At 43.4% G+C, this 19,872-nt stretch overlaps 1 protein-coding gene across 2 annotated transcripts in view; it reads right to left on the bottom strand.

Moving 5' to 3' along the window:
- The window catches only part of scube3 (signal peptide, CUB domain, EGF-like 3), a 413,853-nt gene that overhangs the window by 324,749 nt on the left and 69,232 nt on the right, over positions 1-19,872 (bottom strand). For both annotated transcript variants that reach the window (XM_038819916.1, XM_038819917.1), the window contains exons 2-3: positions 10,824-10,946; positions 8,788-8,913 (exon numbers count right to left, since the gene is read on the bottom strand). In XM_038819916.1, the coding sequence (XP_038675844.1) occupies positions 8,788-8,913; positions 10,824-10,946 (249 nt within the window). The remainder of the gene's footprint in view (positions 1-8,787; positions 8,914-10,823; positions 10,947-19,872) is intronic.

Here is a 19,872-nt window from a genome sequence, read left to right as displayed (position 1 = left end):
AATCAACACAGCATTTATGCATCATCACCAAAATCACATTTCCAGCAACAACTATATTTTGACCAACATTCACAAACTGATACTAGCAAAGCTGAAGCGATATTTAAGACACCTTTTCCCACAGACAAGCATTCTTGGCATCACTAAGTATCAGAATTAGTTCAATACAATGTGATCAAAGATGATTGCTTCACTTCTGGACTTCCTGGAAAAAGTTGATTTTCCATGGGACTGAGGTGTATCTGGAAAAGATCATCCCTCGAATATCATTGCTAAAATAAAAGGAGATTTGATCCGTACACAAACGTCATAGGAATTAAAGGAAATGGGCAAGTGTTAGGAAGCAATCACTAGGGTGGGAGGAAGTCCATGTGGAATCGAAACACCAGCACAGACTGGTTGGCCTGCAAGACCTGTTTCTTTCCCAGTGAATGAGTTGGGACAGCGGGCAAATTTAGAGGGGTGCCAGTAACAGTAGCAAGGGATAGGTTTAGGTATTTGGGGATTCAGGTAACGAGGGAATGGACGAGGCTCCATAAGTGAAACTTAACGAAGTTTGTAGAGGAAGCTAGGGAGGATCTTAAGAGATGGGATACACTGCAGTTGACGTTGGCGGGGAGGGTCCAAGTGGGGAAAATGAACATTCTGCCGAGGTTCTTGGTTATTTTATAGGCTCTGCCGATCTTTATACCAAAGGCCTTTTTTCAGAAATTGGACACGATCATCTTGGACTTTGTATGGGTGGGGAAGGTGCCGGAGGGTGGGGAGGACCTTGCTACAGAGGCAGAAGCAGCAGGGGGGGGCTGGCATTGACGAACCTGCTTCATTATTATTGGGCGGCGAATGTGGACAAGGTGCAGCGATGGTGGGAAGGAGAAGGGGTAGAGTGGGTTAGGATGGAGGAGGAACCTTGTAAGGGTCTTGTTTGAGGGCTATGGTGATGGCAGCGTTGCCAATGGCTCAGAGTAGGTATTCAGGGAGCCCAGTGGTGCAGTCTACGGTGAAGATATGGAATCAGTTGAGGAGGCATTTCAGGGTAAGGGATGTCGGTGTAAATGCCGCTGTACGAAAATCATGGATTTGAGCCGGGGGGAATAGATAGTGCATACAAGAGGTGGAAGGAAGTGGGGCTGGCCAAGGTGAGGGATCTGTATTTGGAGGAAGGGTTTGCCAGTCTGGAGGAGCTAAGGGAGAGGATAGAGCTGCCGAGGGGGAGTGAGTTCAGGTATCTGCAGGTTATGGACTTTGCGGGAAAGGTCTGGAGGGGGTTCCCCAGGTTGCCAGGATACACCTTGCTGGAGTGACTACTGTTTCGGATGTGGAATGGGAGAGAAGAATTGGGGATATGTACAAATGGCTTGGGGGGGGGGGGGGGGGGGGGGCAGAGAGGCGATCTGGTGGTAAAGATCAAGGAGGAATGGGAAGCGGAGTTGGGAGGGGAGATCAATTGGGGATTATGGAGTGAGACACTTGTGTAGGTAAAAGGGACCTCCTCCTGTGCAAGGATGAGCCTGATACAGTTTAAGGTGGTGCACAGGTGCATATGACTTGGACAAGAATGAGTGGGTTCTTTCAACGGGTAGCAGATGAGTGTGAGAGGTGTGGGCGGGGGCCAGCGAATCACGTGCACATGTTTTGGGGTTGCAAAAAAGATTCTGGGTGGGAGTGTTCGCGATCTTAGCCAGGGTAGTGGAGGAGGAGGTGGCGATATTTGGGATTTCAGAAGGCTAAATCGCTGGCTTATAAAGCAGACCAAGCAGGCCAGCAGCACGGTTCGATTCCCGTACTAGCCTCCCCGAACAGGCGCCGGAATGTGGCGACTAGGGGCTTTTCACAGTAACTTCATTGAAGCCTACTCGTGACAATAAGCGATTTTCATTTCATTTCATTTCATGGAGAGGAGGAAGGGCGATGTCGTGGCCTTCGCCTCTCTGATTGCATGGCGGCGAATTTTGCTGGAGTGGCGGTCGCCAATGGCACCGGGCGTAGCGGCTTGGTTAGGTGACCTGTACGACTTCCTGCAGTTGGAGAAGATAAAGTATGGGTTAAGGGGCTCTGCAGAGGGGTTTGAAAAAAGGTGGGGGATGTTTGTGACCGTGGTTTGTGGAGCTGTTTGTCGCGGGGGACGGTAGTGGAAACAATTTGTGCAGACTGTATGGTTGATTGCTGGGAAGTATGTTTCCCGGGGTGTTTATATGTTGCAACCTGTTTTGATACATATTGGTATTTAAATACATTTTTAAAAAAGACCTGTTTCTGCGCAGCAGCATTTATGTAATTCTGTGTAACGTATCGTATTTTTAAACTGAGACTGCAGGTATGGCACTTGTAATATCAACCAAAGGCTTAATGCCAGAGCTCTAACTGAAAAAGAGCTCAAGTACATTCAGGTTGAAATAAGTCACTGTTGTTATTTGGGGAAACTTAGCCTGCACAAATTTACAAAGAAAATTACAATGAAAAGTGATGAAAAGACACTTAAAGCTATTTTGCTGAAAAGATACATGCTGTCAAATCTTTCGTCTTGCAGGCATCAAGACGGAATTGCAAGAATCCCAAATCTCAAAGTGAACAACAATTTATATTGCATGAGGAAAGTGTGATGATTGGTTGCTGGACTCTAATTAGTGGCGACATTGCCATGGAGAATTCATGAGGGAAACACTTATCCCCCAAGCTATTGTTTAAAGTCAAACCGGGTAAGTCAACTCTGATTTGTCAAAACATTGTATTGAGAATGCACCGTGGAACAGCTGTCCCCAAAGCTCGATACTTTATATAATGAGCGCAAAGTATTTATGTAATTAATATAATTAGTAAAAGTCTCCAGAGAATTAAGTATTCAAACTATGACTTTGATGATGTGGAGATGCCGGCGTTGGACTGGGGTGAGCACAGTAAGAAGTCTTACAACACCAGGTTAAAGTCCAATAGGTTTGATTCAAACATGAGCTTTCGGAGCGCAGCTCCTTCCTCAGGTGAAAGGAAGGAGCAGTGCTCCGAAAGCTCGTGTTTGAATCAAACCTGTTGGACTTTAACCTGGTGTTGTAAGACTTCTTACTGTATGACTTTGATGACATTCATCTACAAGCGATACAAGGAAGATTTATCTCCTGAAGTTGCACCAGTCCATGAAGTGCTGGAAATCTTTCTAAAATATATAAATGTGCCCACTGAGAATAACAGGTTTGAGCATCATTAAAGCTACTCATTAGCACTGGAGTCCAGCACCTTTAACTAACGGACAACTAACTATGTTTCAAAATGTTGAAATATATTATGAATTGGACTCGCCTTAAATATTGTTTGGCCAAAGTGCCATACTGATATATTTTACTTTCAGAAATGCAGTGGAAGCACCATACATACAAGGGTTTCCACCATCTGGACAGTTTGTGGATAATGAAGTAGAAAAGGAGACGGCAACTTCAGGACCATGTCATAAATTTATTCCACTGACAAAATTGGGAACCAAAACAGCCTGCCTCATCTCCCCCCCCCCCCCCCCCCCCCCCCGGCCCCGCCACAGGATGTGGGCACTGCTGGCTAGGCTAGCATTTAATATCCTTTCTTTACCTCACAACAGAAAAACTTGTTTTAAAAAATAGAGGAAATTTACATTTGGATTTTGCCACTGCCAACAGTCTGAGCCTGGTTCATGTAATCCGCAGCCAATGTAACTTTTTGCCATTTCCCATGCAGTCTTCCTTCACCTTTATGAGAAAGGTTGTCAATTTGAGCCTCGTGGGGCCCCCGGGTCGACTAAGTTGTGGATAGAGACAGCTAATATTTCATTTCATATTGGGCACTTACATACCATCAGCCTAGGGTTCAAAGGAACCTAGGATTGGATTTTCCAGTTCTGCCCACTGCAGGGCCTGAAATTCCAGCCCAAAGTGAACAGACCTCTCGTTGTCCATCAAATTATCCATCCCATCGTAACAATATGTATATTGTAAGGAATACAAAGGGTTAACAATTTGATGTTAATACTTCTCACCACCAGAGAGAAGGAGCAGTCATATAAATATCATGTGACTCCTGGGATTCTGGGGGAAGGTGTTTAGGCGTGAGATAGATTATTTGCATAATGTAGAGTTCTGTAGTTAGAGATAGCGTCCAGTTTAATTTAATAACTTATACCTTGTGACTTGTTCGAATCTTATTTAAGTAGTGTAAATAAATCAGCTTTGTTCATTAACTTAGCTTGATGTTCTCAAGACATCTGATGAACACAGAGAACATCACACCACCGCTCTGATTCCCAAAGTGGGCAGGGCCAGAAAATCTCAGCCCTAGCCATCAAACATGAAATACTGGTGGTTGAGTATGCTACCAAATTCCAAATGAACTTTACGTAATTTTTTTAAAACACTAACGTTATAATGAGGTTAATTCCCAGTAATCACTTTTTGTTTTTTTGTTTTTACAATATTCATAATGATTTGGGCACACTAATTAGACTCTTGCATTTGCACTTAGAAAAACGGCAATGGTATCAGTATATGCACATTCCCAGCAGTCAGTATCTCATTTCACAATAACTTCCTTCAATTGATTTTCAGAGTAAAATGACCGCACAATGAACTCAAACATTTTATGGTCATTTCTTCGGCTTCACATGGCTGCTTGGCCAGAAATCACCATGACACAACAAATGTCTGTCGAATGAAGGTGTTCCTTTATGCAGCCAAGGAAAGTGATTGCATTCCTTTGAAGCTGGTCCAGCTATGAGACAGAGTTGTGCCTGCGGTCTCTGCTCTGTTCAACAGGCTGCATCAACAGACATTTTCCCAATGATTACGCACATTGCAATATGACCCCCCTACAGACAGAAGATTGTATCAGATGCATTGCGGCAGTCGCCAAGTGAGTCACATTAAAATGAGTCCTCTGCAGGGTGCAGTTCACCTCCTTACCATAAATGGCAATTAAGGTTAGTTAAAACAAACAAAGAAGCCACATTTCCAAAGATGATGCATTGACCAAACAGACTATTCCTGGTCTGGCAGAGTGGCAAATACTTTCAAGAAGCTCAATTGACCCAGTTTTCCAATTGGAACAGAACATAATTATTAATACTGTTCTCTGACAGGAAGATGAATGGAAAATTTCCATAGTCAGTCGGAAAATTATGAATTTCTATTGCGCTGGCAATGTTTTATGTTTAATTTTGAATGTCCAGAGTGATCTTCAAAGCCTCAGACATCGAGTGGTCGTTTGCTGTTTGTTCCTTGTAGCACTCTAATGTATTAATGTTCATGGATACATAATTTGCAGTGTCAAGAGAACACTGTAAACATATTCTAACAATCTGGATATCTGAAGAAACATAGGCCATTCGACCCTTTGAGCCTGCGCAACCATTCAACATGATCAAGGCTGATCCTGTCTCACAACGCCATACTGCCAGCACTCTCCCCATACCCTTTGACACCTTTAGAGCCTAGAAATCTATTTATTACTTCTTAAATATTTCCAGTGAATTGGCCTCCACAGCCTTCTGTGATAGAAAATTCCACAGATTCACTACCCTCTGAGTGAGGAAATCTTTCCTCATATCAGTCCCAAATGGCCTACTCCTATCCTGAGATTGTGACCTGTTGTTCTAGACACCCCCCAGCCAAAGGAATCGGCATCTCACCACATTGCTCTCATAACACTCCAAATATCGACAAGACCATGTGCATGTTTAACGTACTCTTGAGGGGGTGAATTCATCCAACATGGTCAACCTCTTCATAAAAATTAAACCAATCTCTACCCCACCAGGTTCTGTGATTCATTCTTTCAGGACCCCTGTACACGTTTTATGATGAACCTATTATTCATTGGGTGAAATCTTCTCATTTCTTGTCTGTGTGTGAATTCAGGCAGTACTCCCGGCTCTTCCCGCCCTATTTTTAAATACTTGGTCAAAATAAAGTGATGGGCCGGGTCCCACAACATTATGCTGGCTGCAGAGCCCACCCCACCAGCAACCAACACGGTGGCTCAGTGGTTAGCACTGATGCCTCACAGCGCCAGGGACCCATGTTTAATTCCAGCCTTGGGTGACTGTGGAAATTGCACATTCTCCCGCGTCTGTGTAGGTTTCCTCTGGGTGCTCTAGTTTCCTCCCATAGTCCAAAGATGTGCAGGTCAATGGATTAGCTATGCTAAATTTCCCCTTCGTGTTTAACGATGTGTAGGTTAGGTGGATTGGCCATAATCGATGCACAGGGTTACAGGAATAAGGCAGGGGGTGTGGGCCTAGATAGAGTGCTCGATCGGAGGGTAGGTCCAGATACAATGGGCAGAATGCAGAGTGCATCCTTCTGCACTGCAGGGATGCTATAGAACCTCAGCTACTGGCAGATTGGGGCATCCCCCATTTTGAGATTGCCGCCCAAATCTCCTCCCCTCCACTATTCCCGCCTGCCGAGAATGGGGGTGGAAAATCCAACCCCCTGCGCCCCTCCCCCCCCAAACCCCGCCCCCCCCCCCCCCGACTAACTTTTACCAATGCTCCGAAATGGATACAGAGCAGAATTATCCCATGACCCTGCCAGAGGGTGCAATGGTGGATGAGGTGGGAAAATCTGGTGTGAGTGCAAAAATCAGTTTAATGCCCCGGAACATCCCACAGTATCTTTGATGGTGCTGGCCATGCCAGATGGGAAAACCAGCTGGAAGATGGTCTGAAACTAATTTGAATCACCCTAATGGGATGCAGAGGAAGGCCTGACCAGAATATTCCACCCACACCGGGTTTGCTGTGATGCCAGCGGGAATGCACACAGTGCAAAACACATCTGGAACAACATGGGGTGCGGATGTCAGGACCTACCTGAAAAATGGCTGGGGCTGCATCCAGAGTTGAGAATGGAGGCCACCAGCAATCCTGGACCGCAAAACACCACAGCAGTGGGCCGGGGGTTCTGTATGCGAATCTTTCAGATTTGGTGTCATCGAGGAGGTCCAACTTATTTTCTGAATAGTGGGTCAGCGATGTTGGGCACTTTTTCAATATTGTACCCAGATATGACGGCGGATCATGCGCCATCAGGCCTGCGCCACCCAGTTGCTTAATTAATGTGGTCAGGGCCGGAAGATAGACATGATTCCCGCTGGCCCTCACATCGGGAAATACTCATTTCCATCCCCGCCACGCGATGTAGTCCCAGATGGGAGAACTCCGCCCATAGTTTCAGACCTACAATGCCGTCTTTGCTGAGTTCTAGATCGCAGACACATCATTATTTGCAAGGCATGGCATAGGGGACTGGGGAAACAACGATGGAGAGTTTCGCCAGACTAATCTCGTATCTCCCAGCAGCCAATGGAGAATAGCATTAAGATCAGAAATAGGCCATTTGTAAAATATTCATTCACAGTCTGGGATGGGAGCTAAATGGTGAACAAAATAAATTGTAGATACATAGGCTCATTCTCTTACAATAGCAAACAATATTTCATCTTCAAAATTTCTACTGTCAGAAATTGTTGGCTTGAGCGTTAGGTATTCCTGTGCACACCAGGCCTTTTCCTCAGTACTGTCCAAGATGATATTAATCTGGAAGTTTGCAGCCCATTTTCTATGGTGCTGTTTTGTAAAGCTTTTACTTGCTGGTATTAAGTGTCTTTGCAAAATCAGTTTGCAAGGGTTGTAACTTAATCCCTAGTCACAGCAAGTTTACAAAACAACTCGGGCTATAATTTCCAATTAAATTTACATTATATTGCCGGACGCAGGTTGACACTCGAATAGTTCTTGTAGAAGCAGGAAATGTAACAGTGATGCAAGAAAGATTTTTATTCTGAATAAGGATTTAAAAAAATTAATTTAGAGTACACAATTATTTTTTTCCAATTAAGGGGCAATTTAACGTGGCCAATCCACGTACCCTGCACATTTTTGAGTTGTGGGGGTGAGACCCATGCAGACACGGGGAGAATGTGCAAACTCCACACGGACAGTGACCCAGAGCCGGGATCGAACCCGGATCCTCAGTGCCACGAGGCAGCAGTGCTAACCACTGCACCACTGTGCCACCCCTGAATTTGGTTAAGGTATAGATGTACTCAGTCTATTCTCTTCCCGTACCTAGTAGCACACTGAGGCAGACTTTTGTCTGTCTCCATAGCGAGTAATTAGATGTACTCATACATAGCTGCAAGTCAATTCTATACTTGAACTAGTGAGCTAAATTTACTTTATTTCTTCTTGTATTCCACTCAAGTCAATCGGCATCTTCCCCTCAGAAATGGTGCCATCTTACCTGTAAACACTAGCAACTTTGGAAAGTTAATTAGACATCACAATGGACAATGAAGTCTTTGAATAGAGCTTCTAGATTATTTACATGTGTATTATTTCTTCATTGTCTAATTGCATGAGTTTTTTATAACAATCACATACTTTGGCTAATATTCCAACTGCCTGAGCTAATTGTGGTTACTTTCTTAGTTAAATGTTTGATTCTTTTGTCAGGTTGTAAATATTTGTTAGGTTGGGTCCAGAGTAGAAATTCTCGAAGAATGGACGAAAGGAATCTCATACGGTGATCAACAATAAATACTGGAGGGAGGCACGGTGGTGCAGTGGTTAGCCCTGCTGCCTCACAGCTCCGAGGACCCGGGTTCAATCCCGTCCCCGGGTCACTGTCCATGTGGAGTTTGTACATTCTTGCCATGTCTGCGTGGGTGTCACCTCCACAAACAAAGATGTGGGTGGGTGGATTGGCTGCGCTAAATTGCCCCTTAATTGAAAAAAAAAGACAATAAATACTGGATTTCAGTGCTTACCAAGGCAGTTATGGCCATCGTGTGCTAGCTTGAAACCATCATAACACGTGCAGCGGTAATTTCCTGGGATATTTATGCACTCGTGGACACAGCCTCCATTGTACTCATTGTCACATTCATCAATATCTAGAAGACAATTAATCAGAGTTTAAGTCAACCAAAAACTTGGAAATTAATTTAACTCAAGCAGGAGCAACATAGGAAGACTTTCCATTTTCTTGGTTGGTGCTTTTTCATTTCTTTCACTCTTTAGTTATTCAATTGATCTGATGACACTGTCATCATATGTTCATTTATCATTGAAGAGAATTACATGGTCAGCATTTGTGGTGTTCATTAAGGGTCTAAAAACTTGCATTTACACCAGGGCCAATCAACTGTATAACATCATTGCGTAAAACAAATGAAATTTCCCATCAGCAACTGTGGGAGCCAGACAACTGGCGAAAAATATGCTACACTATATTCTATGTGTGTACCAACTATGGAGATCATTCCATTCTTAGGCACAAAAAACGTCCAACTTCTATGAAAGGCAAACACTGTCTATCTTAGCACAGAGTAATGAGTGATAGGATTTGCATGTAGGAGTACAGCAGATACATGAGAAGGCCTGAACAGGAACATATTTGTGCAGGAACATATTTGTGTTACTTATCTATCAATCAGTGGAATTTCACTAAATGTAACAGATCGGAATCAGCAAATGAATGTCATATAATTTGGCAAATGGAAACTAATACACTGGAAGATTGGTATTTGTGGTGATTTGCTCATTTCAGAAGACTGATGAAACTTAATTAGTGTTTCATCCGCACAAACCTGAAACTCAAAAGCAAATATGTTTTCACGGATTGCAGCACTGGTACTTGGCAGGGTCAACCATAACCTAAACACACATACATCCCAATCCTCAGGTGAACGGGAAGTGTACCATTGTACCTATGGTATGACATTTCTCCCTCATTATATATTGCTACCTTTGTGTCAGGAATATGCATGTCCAAGCAATAGGTTCTCTACTAACACCCTCAAGTGAATCAGTTGTAAAACAAGGAGAACAGTATCCCTTAACAAGGAAAATCAAAAACCTGGCTTCAAGTACTGCTCCAAAATAATAAATAACTAAAATTAAGAAATCTATTATTGCTAATTGACAGCATTATAGTTCAAGAGAATCAATGTTATGACCGACCACCAGTTTGGGAAGAAGGTAGTCTACTCCCTTCACGGTTGACAAAACTATCCTGAATACCATTTACAAAGCAATCCCATCATTTACAAAAGGTATGGGAAAATATTGGTGCATAATAATTGTGAAGCAGTGGACAACAATTTAGAAGCACCTGAAACAATAATTCAAACAAAACTGCAAGGGAAATGATGAGTGGGTTAAAATGGCGACTTTGTCTTTCAAGTACAATGCTTCTGACTGTTTTAGATTTATCAACATCAACAATGAATTCTCCCATGACACCACCTTACTAAAGCTTCCAAAAATGTCAAAATATTTGGCATGGTGCAAGTTGATATTGGAGAAGTTACAAATCTGGAAACAACATCAATTTCAATTAGAAATATGGCGACAGTTAAAAAGCAGGAACGGGCCAATAATCTGAAAACAGCAAAGTACTGAATAAAGGCTCATTTCAACATTGACCACAGTTTTGAAAAACAATAATAGCTTTTGTGTACAATAATGTAGATACAGGAAATATCAGTGACATTCACTCATTTTTCAGAAGGCTATGGTATTGTGGTCACATTCAGGCTGAAACTCTGTTTCAACTATTTCCAATTGACATGTCATCGTATGGCAAACACTTTCTCCACAATCTTGATTTTGCCGACTCTCAGTATAGGAAGTGTGCACGACAGGAATGTGTAAACTCCTAGCAGGGCTGGACTTATACGAATTTTCCTGACAATCTTAATTGGTGTCAATGTTAGACAAAAAGAAAGCAAATTCAACAAAAAGTTGTTCATTAAATGATACAGCGTTGTGAATTTTCTGATGTAACTCATGATTACACTACCTTCACATTGTTTTCCATCTCCTGTGTACCCAGACTTGCAGATGCATTTGTATGACTTGGGGGTGTTCTGACAGATGGCATCAATATGACAATTATCTGTTCCTTCAACACATTCATCAACATCTGAAACAGAAAAAAAATGAGATGTTAGAAGAGGATCATTACTATGTAGTGTGTTAACCATAATAATCTACTGCGGAATGTGAAAAATCCATTAGTCTTGGATCTAGTGCTGCTTTGTCAGCACACAGACAGTTTTCCTATCTGCCTGCCATCTGATACAAAACAGTCTAAGGCATGAAGAACCTAATGTAATCTGGCAGTAAGTCGGTTATTCGGGGCTTTTTATGCTAAGTTTGCTTGGTAAAATTGAATGTTTTTCACATTAGCAAGTTAAAATTCGATTCTGTACAAACAAATCCTTCTCCCTTTAATATCTTTACAAGGAGGAAGGCCCGTGGCCAAATTTAACACCCCAATCCTGTACCTGAAGGCTATAGTGTTTACAGGGAAGGATTGAAGTAGAGGCAGCTTCTTCACTACAGTCATCCCTTCTGTCAATTTAACTAGCATTCTTCAGGATGTGTGCCCTCATCAGCAGCAGGTGAGGATCCAATGACATAAAAAGAGAACTTTGACATGAATTTAATATGTTCAACCTACGACCAATGCTAAGATTGTCAAAAGAAATCTGGAGGTAGGCTGGCGCACGCCCAGAAGTGGACCCGGAAGGTAACTGTAGAGCTTTATTTTTACAGTGTCCTTGGGGCTTAGGCTGAATGGAGAATGTTGGGACTTCTCCGCCCTGGACTATGCGCTCTTCCCACTGACCATGATCATTGCTAGACCCTTCTAAGTTCCCAGAGCTGTCCCAGCAGGTCCCAAACAATGGCCACCCAAAACCATGTTCCTGTCCAGCAGCCAAGTACGTATTCCTGCCAGAATCGAGTGGGTGGCTCACTTAGGATATGGAAACATCATTAAAAAGGGAATTAAAATGGCTCCATCACCCCCATGTCAAAATTATAATTTAAAATCAGGGTTCCATTTGCCAACCTCCCCCTGCCTACTCGAATAGAAGTCTGTCATCTCAACCTAATGCAGATTGGTCCATTAATTTGTCAACCTTACCAAAAGAAGCCTCGTGTGGGGAATGGGGGGGGGGAAGGGAGAGTAGGAGACGAGGTCTCTGAAGGCAAGGGTAAAATACACATAGTTAAAGCCTGGTCCTTCATGACTGTGGCATGGGTCTGTGTAGCCAGAACCCCAAATGCCAAAATATCAAAAATATAAATAAAACAGAAAGAATAACAATATGTAAAATGGGGGAAGAGAGAGTATGGAGATAGTGAAGAATTAAGAGAAGAAACAAGTCAAATAGTAAGAAATAAACGATCTGAACCAATGGGAACACAAATAATATTGCTGCTTCTTACATTCGTGGCAAACAAATTAACCAGTAGGTGTTGAAAGAATCTTAAATTATTCAGTATAACTTAGTTTAAGGCCACAATTTAACGGGACAAAAACAGAGTAATGTTTTGGGTATGTTTAGCGGGGTGTTTCCTGGCACCAAGAACGACACTGCTACTTAACGGGACTTTGCCATTTTTTGGCCTCGGCAAGGAATGCCCCTCCAAAGCCACACTTATCTTCATTTCCTTCACTGACAAGCTCAGCCTCACCAGTGCAGGAAGAGTATCCACGGATTAGGGCACCATTTTTAAATGCCACCCCAATCTTTCAAACACCCTCAGCCACTGCACCACTACCTCCGGACCCCCTCCACCGGACCCAACGTAGCGCTCCAGCAACCCCCCCGCCCCCAACGTAGCGCTCCAGCACCCTCCCCCCCCCTAGCCCCCGCCACCCCTCACACCACCTAAGGTCAAGGCATTCTCGGGCCCGACCCCTGGCATGGGCAACATGGTACCTGGGAACCTTGGCACTGCCAGCCTGCCGGTCTGGCCATGCTCCTTCCGGCCTGGCAGTGCCCCCAGCCACAATGCCCGGGTGTCAGCAGGGGTGCGAGGGTACCACTTTTCCCAGACCTGACAGCCCTTGGGTCTCAGATAGCGTGGGAGACTCTGCCAGGTGCCGTTACACCTGGTTCACGTTTGTAAATCCAGCCCTTTCTTCAGCACATCCAGTGTACAGAAATGTATTTAAAATATTGGACAAATGGAATCCTGTACCCACTGCTACCGGAACAACTGCTGTTTCAGCAGCCAGAGTAACCTTTTCTCAATTTCTCAGCTTTCCTCAGTAAAGGACATTTTCACCCATCATGAAAGCAGCTACATTAGAATAACCATCAGGAAGATTACCACATGAAGCATCACCAAAAATGATTAGCTTTGCATTTTTTGGGTCACCTAAGGATGGGAACTTAAATATACATTTATCCAGATTTATCATTCTTACCGATTTAGTCACCCTTAGAACATTCTCTACTTTAGGGAGCTGAATTGTATTACTTAATTCCAACACATCAAAAATAGTATCTGGTTAAGTCGGGGTGCATAATCAGATCAATTGGTCGATCAACCTTCACAGTTGTTTCGATATAACATCATCTTTTTGTGGTGACCTAGTACAGTTAACTGGGATGGGAATAAAAACACTTTACATAGGATTGGTAATTTAAAATTATTCAATACCGATTTACCATATTCCTAGTTCCATTCAAATGCCTGTTGGGACGAGTATTGCAAGATTTCTCTTGAGCACTAACTCAGGTTCTTTCTCTAGCTAAGGATTATCTTTGAACCAAGAGTAGCTTCTGGAGCTAATATCAGTACTCGAATGCTTTTTTTACTTTACACTCTTTCCTCTCAGTTAATAGACCTTGATTCTTGTCCATCATATCTGAACTTACCAGTAACGTTTGCTACATGTCCTACAATTGTCACGTTGTGGTAGTCACCACTGTTGTATTGTATTGTATTGTATTTACCGCAGATGAGGTGTATTACGGTAAGGCCCTGTAGTACAGGTACAGGGGTAGATCCCTGCCTGCTGGCTCCGCCCAGTATGCGGAGTATAAATGTGTGGGCTCTCCGAGCTGCAGCCATTTCGGCAGCAGCTTCGGGAGGCTACACATCTCTGCGTAATAAAGCCTTGATTACACTCTACTCTCGTCTCGTAATTGATAGTTCATCACACGTCCCTCCATTCATAAGAATATATGTTACCAAAGTGTCCACTCTGAGCAATTGAATTGTCAGTGATGAATTTGCCATGAGTGCCACAATCGTTTAATTAGCACAATACAGTCTTTGATCGGCCACATATAGTGACATCACAAAACATGAACGTTTGAGGTATGAAGTGCCTTCCAGAACAGGCGGACTGTGGCACAGAATAGAAGGCAAGTTGGTATTTCATCCAGAGACTGACTGATAGGGACTATACCTTGCAACAATCTGAAATGAATTCTTTGCACGAACAGTAATGACAGACCAAAGGTCAACTTATAGCCTTATGGAAAAGCTGCATAAAAATGGAGTTGATCATCAGTCACCACATGATTCATTTCACAAAGTTCGTTACTAAAAAGGACTTTCAGCTGTGGGATTCATGATTACAAAAAAGTCATATTTTCACACTGTTCTGAATTTGCCACTGGCAAATTATCCTCCATTATTAGTCTGAAGCTTTTCAGGTGACCCAAGTCCAGCTCCTTTCCATGATTTTGTCCGCAGTAACCCTTTTCTCTTGACCATGTGTTGTTAAAGAAAGACTAAATCTGATTTCTGGGTCTATAAAATGTTGGATGAAAACATTTCTGATCTTTCCCTATACCTTCAGATCCATGTCAATTACCTTATTAAAGTCAGGTGTCAATATAAGATTTATTATAGGGTGTGGGCATCCCTCATTACAGCCTACCGGCGACAGTGGGATGAGGCCCTTCAACGGCCGTTAATGACCACTTAAGGGCCTCAATAGGCCCAAGGGCAGCACGGTAGCATTGTGGATAGCACAATCGCTTCACAGTTCCAGGGTCCCAGGTTCAATTCCGGCTTGGGTCACTGTCTGTGCGGAGTCTGCACATCCTCCCCGTGTGTGCGTGGGTTTCCTCCGGGTGCTCCGGTTTCCTCCCACAGTCCAAAGATGTGCAGGTTAGGTGGATTGACCATGATAAATTGCCCTTAAAGTGTCCAAAATTGCCCTCAGTGTTGGGTGGGGTTACTGGGTTATGGGATAGGGTGGAGTTGTTAACCTTGGGTAGGGTGCTCTTTCCAAGAGCCGGTGCAGACTCAATGGGCTGAATGGCCTCCTTCTGCACTGTAAATTCTATGATTCTATAATGCCTCACTGTTAAGTTTCAGAGAGGTAGTTGGTAGGCGGGTAGGCAGTGGGAAGCACACACACTAGATTTTACAAGCTTCCTCACCTTCAAATCCGACAACCGGACCATGTACAATCCAGCCCTTTCTTCAGTACATCCAGTGTACAGAAATGTATTTAATATTGGACAAATGGAATCCTTTACCCACTGCCACCAGAGCAGCTGCCGTTTCAGCAGCCACAGTCCTTTTAATTAGCCTTTTCTCAATTTCTCAGCTTTCTTCAGTAAAGGACATTTTCACCCATCATGAAAGCAGCTACATTAGAATACCCATCAGGAAGATTACCACGTCAAGCATCACTAAAAATGATTAGCTTTGCATTTTTTGGGTCCACTAAGGATGGGAACTTAAATATACATTTATCCAGATTTATCATTCTTAGTGATTTAGTCACCCTTAGAACATTCTCTACTTTAGGGAGCTGAATTGTATTACTTAATTCCAACACATCAAAAATAGTATCTGGTCAAGTCGGGGTGCATAATCAGATCAATTGGTCGATCAACCTTCACGATTGGTACCATGTCCAGAGCGTGGCTACCACCACTGGGTTTTTTGAGTGTTTGGTTGGTCGGGATGAGAGTGCTGTCATGGTTAGGGTTCGGAGGGACATCCCCAAGCAGGGACTCTCCTCCATCTTCACCCACTCTGCTACTGGCTCCTTCACCCATCCCCTCACTCTCTCTGCTGTGGGTGCCCAGTGGTAGAATTGTAGGTTTGGGAGGGTCAGACCTCCCATTCTTCTTTTCTTTTGTCGGATCCCTTTTTGGGATACTTGCGTTCTTTCCCCCCACACAAAGTCTGTCTACCATGTTGAAGAAGGCCTTGGGGATGTGGATTGGTAGAGCTCTGAACAGGAAGTTGAACCTGAACGGTATTCATCTGAATAAAAGCAAATTTTCGGCGGATGCTGGAATCTGAAACGAAAGAGAAAATGCTGGAAAATCTCAGCAAGTCTGGCAGCATCTGTAGGGGGTGAAAAGAGCTAATGTTTCGAGTCCAATGACTCGTCTGTGCATTGCCTCCCAGCGAGAGCGGGGGTATGTCCCACCTCTGCAGGTCCGGTTTCATTTGTGGATCAGTGTCCAGTCATGGGCAATTTTAATCCCAGGTTGTGGAATTTGTTTTGGGCTTGTTTGAATGTCATTCCCTCCAGCCCTATCCCTCTCCCTAATGGGTTCACCGGGAAAATTTCACTCTTGCTCAGGTTGAGTCTGCAGCCCGAGACGGCTCCGAACACTTTCAGGAGCTTTATGGTCCCGTCCATACTGGTGTGGGGGGTCCGAGACATAGAGGAGCAGGTTGTCCAACAGAGTGAGACTCTATGCTCTCTGTCCCATCTCTGTATACCTCTCCCAACTCTTCGCCGCTCTGAGGGCGATCACCAGTGATTTGATTGCTAGAACGAACAGAAGCGGGGACGGCGGGCATCTGTGTCTTGTGCCTATGTGCAGCTGGAAGTATTTAGAACCAGTGGTGTTAGCCCACATGCTCACCATGGGAGCACTGTACAGAGGTTTCACCCCGGTGGTGAACCCTGAACCAAGCCTGTACCACTCCAGTACCTCGATGAGGTACTTTCACTCTATTCTGTCGAAGACCTTTTCTGCATCCAGGGAGATGATCGCCTCTAGTGTTCTCTCCCCGGATGGGGTCATTATCACATTCAGCAGGTGCCTGGTGTTCAATGTTAGCTGCCTACCCTTGACAAAGCCCATCTGGTCCTCTGTGACCACCTCCAGTATGCAGTTCTCCAGTCGCCTAGCCAGGAGTTTGGCCAGGAATTTTGCATCAATGTCCCTTAAACTGGCACTGATCCTCATATTTAAGTGAACCAAGATAACGTTTTAACCATCTGTCCGACATACTGTTGAGGTACATGCTTTTCTAGTACTGCACTGTTAAAAGGAATCTGCGACTAACACATTTGTTACAGGACAAAACCTTTTATGACCAATATAACTGTTTGGAGGCATCAGCATCTTCAACCACTGCCACAGAATTCTCTTCATCATACATCATGCCAAGTATGTTGCATCTTCTCCTTTCAGCAATAACACCTGAAGTACCTATAACTGTTTCCTGAATATTATCAAGATTCATTTGTCCATTATTTTTGTTCCAGTTTTGTCTTTTGCTGTAATAGCCAGATCTGTTAAAGGTGCATTAATCTTCATTCTGCTTGTATTTAATCCCTCTATTGTATTGTTGCTTGTGCCCAGGATCGGGACCATTTTGTGATCTTGCAATGATTGAGTCTTCTATTTTTTGTGTCACCATGGAATGTCTCTTTGTTTTATGTAGGCTGGAATAACCTACGTCTCCAGGGTATTTTTCTAAGGTGGTAGACAGCTAATTCAACAGGGAACAAGAAACAAAGACCAGTCAGAACCAATTGCCTGTTCAACTAAGACAGCCGAGCACAATTCAGTAATTCAAAATCTAGCACTGACCCAGGAATCCACAGATTTAGTTTTATCACTCTTACATACAATCTGTTAAAGTCGGCGATATATTCCTCCATTAAATTTTGACGGTGCATCATAAGCATTTAACAGTTTATCCTGATAGCGATATAATCCATGTCCGCATATCCACTCAGTGCTCCACGGGCCACATTGTTCAGACTCTAAGGACATTGAGTGGTAATCATACCAGTTAACTGACACTTACTTTTTGGCATGTTCCAAAATTGCCATTTGGATTTTAATTTTCTCTGAGAATTTTCCCCAGTTTCCAACCTCCACCTTTAGGCAACCAGTTTCTGCTGCCATGTTATATTTCAGAAAGCCAGGTGGTGAAGGATAGGACTGGAGCCAATCTTTACACACTTTTATGAGAATTTAATTATGGAGATACACACAGTACACACATATATATGTGTTCTAACCCAGCTATTGCAGTTTCAATCTGTTCCTATTTATAAGGCCACAAGTGGTAATATTAGTCAATGAACACCCCAAACCTTAAGAGCATCTTTGAATAAAGTTATCATGTTAACACAATCCCATATGGAAACAGAGCAGAGTCTTCCACTCTTCACCAATAGCGATTGAATATTATGTTCTCTACAAATTTTACCGATCTGAACTTTCACAAAAGGTTATGGCAACTGACAGTTGGGCAGCCATCTTGAATTGTCCAAATTGCTCAATGTGTTTACAAGCTTGAAATTTTGACATTTTTGCTTGCAACCCAGAGGGCAAGAATTCTTTAAACAGCTGTATTTTTTTTTAAACTGCAGAAACTGTTGTTATCGGACAAAATGAGAAGCAGGAAAATTGCTGACATCTCTACTTCTATTTCTGCGTCTGGATTCATCATTTGCCAAACTGTCTTGGCAAAATGAAACTGTAGAAGTGGATGTCCGTTATAATGAATATAAAGAGCAGTTACTCCACTGTGCATACCTTTAGGCGAGTACCCAATTAAAGAAATGACTGAGAATCAATGGAAAAAACCCAATTTAGAAATTTCAGCCATTTCATGATTAAACATTTGACTGTCTTCAATGAAAGATGTAATGGGTGCACAGACTCCATTCTATTTTAGAAACATTTAGGATTCCTCCAGGTCTAGCATGCAAGCATAATAGTTTAAGAAAAAAAATCTGGGATACTGGGTTTTTAAAATTATTTTATGGGATGTGGGCAATGTTGGTTAGGCCAGCATTTATTGCCCATCCTCGTCGCCCTGGAGAAGGTGGTGGTACACCTACAGTGCTGTTAGGGAGGAAGTTCTATGATTTTCACCCAGCGACAATGAAGGAACAGTGATATATTTCCACGTCAGGATGGTAAATGACTTGGAGGGGAACCTGCAGGTGCTGGTGTTTCTATGTATCTGTTGCCCTTCTTCTTCTGGTAGCAGTTGTGGGTTTGGAAGGTGCCTTGGTGAGTTCCTGTGGTGCATCTCGTAAACGATACACGCTGCCGTTACTGTTTGTCAATGATGGAAGATTGAATGCTTGTGTAAGGGATGCCAACCAGGTGGGTTGCTTTGTCCTGGATGATGTTGAGCTTTTGGAGTGTTACTGGAGTTGCACTCATCCAGGCAAGTGGAGTGTATTCCAACACACTCCTGACTTGTGCCTTGAAGGTGGTGGACAGGCTTTGGGGAGTCAAGAGTGAGTTATTCATGCCCTTGTAACCACAGTATTTATATGGGTAGTCAAATCCAGTTCCTGTTCAATGGTAACCCCAGGATGTTGATAGTGGGGGGTTCAGTGATGGTAATGCCATTAAATATCAAGGGGCGGTGGTTACATCTTCTCTTGTTGGAGGTGGTCAATGCCTGGCACTTAACTGGTATGAATGTTAACTTGTCAGCCCAAGCCTGGATATTGTCCAGTTCTTGTTGCATTTGGACATTGACTGCTTCATTTTCTAAGGAGTCACGAAATGGTGCTGAACATTGCGCAATATCAATGAATATCCCCACTTCTGACCTCTTGACGGAAAGAAGATCATTGATGAAGCAGCTGTAGATGGTTGTGCCTGGACACTACCTAGCAGTGGTATCCTATCCTGGAACTGAGATGATTGACCTCCAACCACCACAACTATCTTCCTTTATGTTAGGTATGACTCCAACCAGATGGTACACCATTTAGGACTGGGATGAGTGAAACCTTTTCACTCAGAAGGTGGTGAATCTGTGGAATTCTCTGCCACAGAAAACCGTGGAGGCCAAGT

Source organism: Scyliorhinus canicula, chromosome 15 (genome assembly GCF_902713615.1).
Source record: "Scyliorhinus canicula chromosome 15, sScyCan1.1, whole genome shotgun sequence".
In the NCBI taxonomy this organism is placed as follows: Eukaryota; Metazoa; Chordata; class Chondrichthyes; order Carcharhiniformes; family Scyliorhinidae; genus Scyliorhinus; species Scyliorhinus canicula.
The sequence above is the reverse complement of the archived record's forward strand: the minus strand, read 5'-3'. Positions and strand labels throughout refer to the sequence as shown.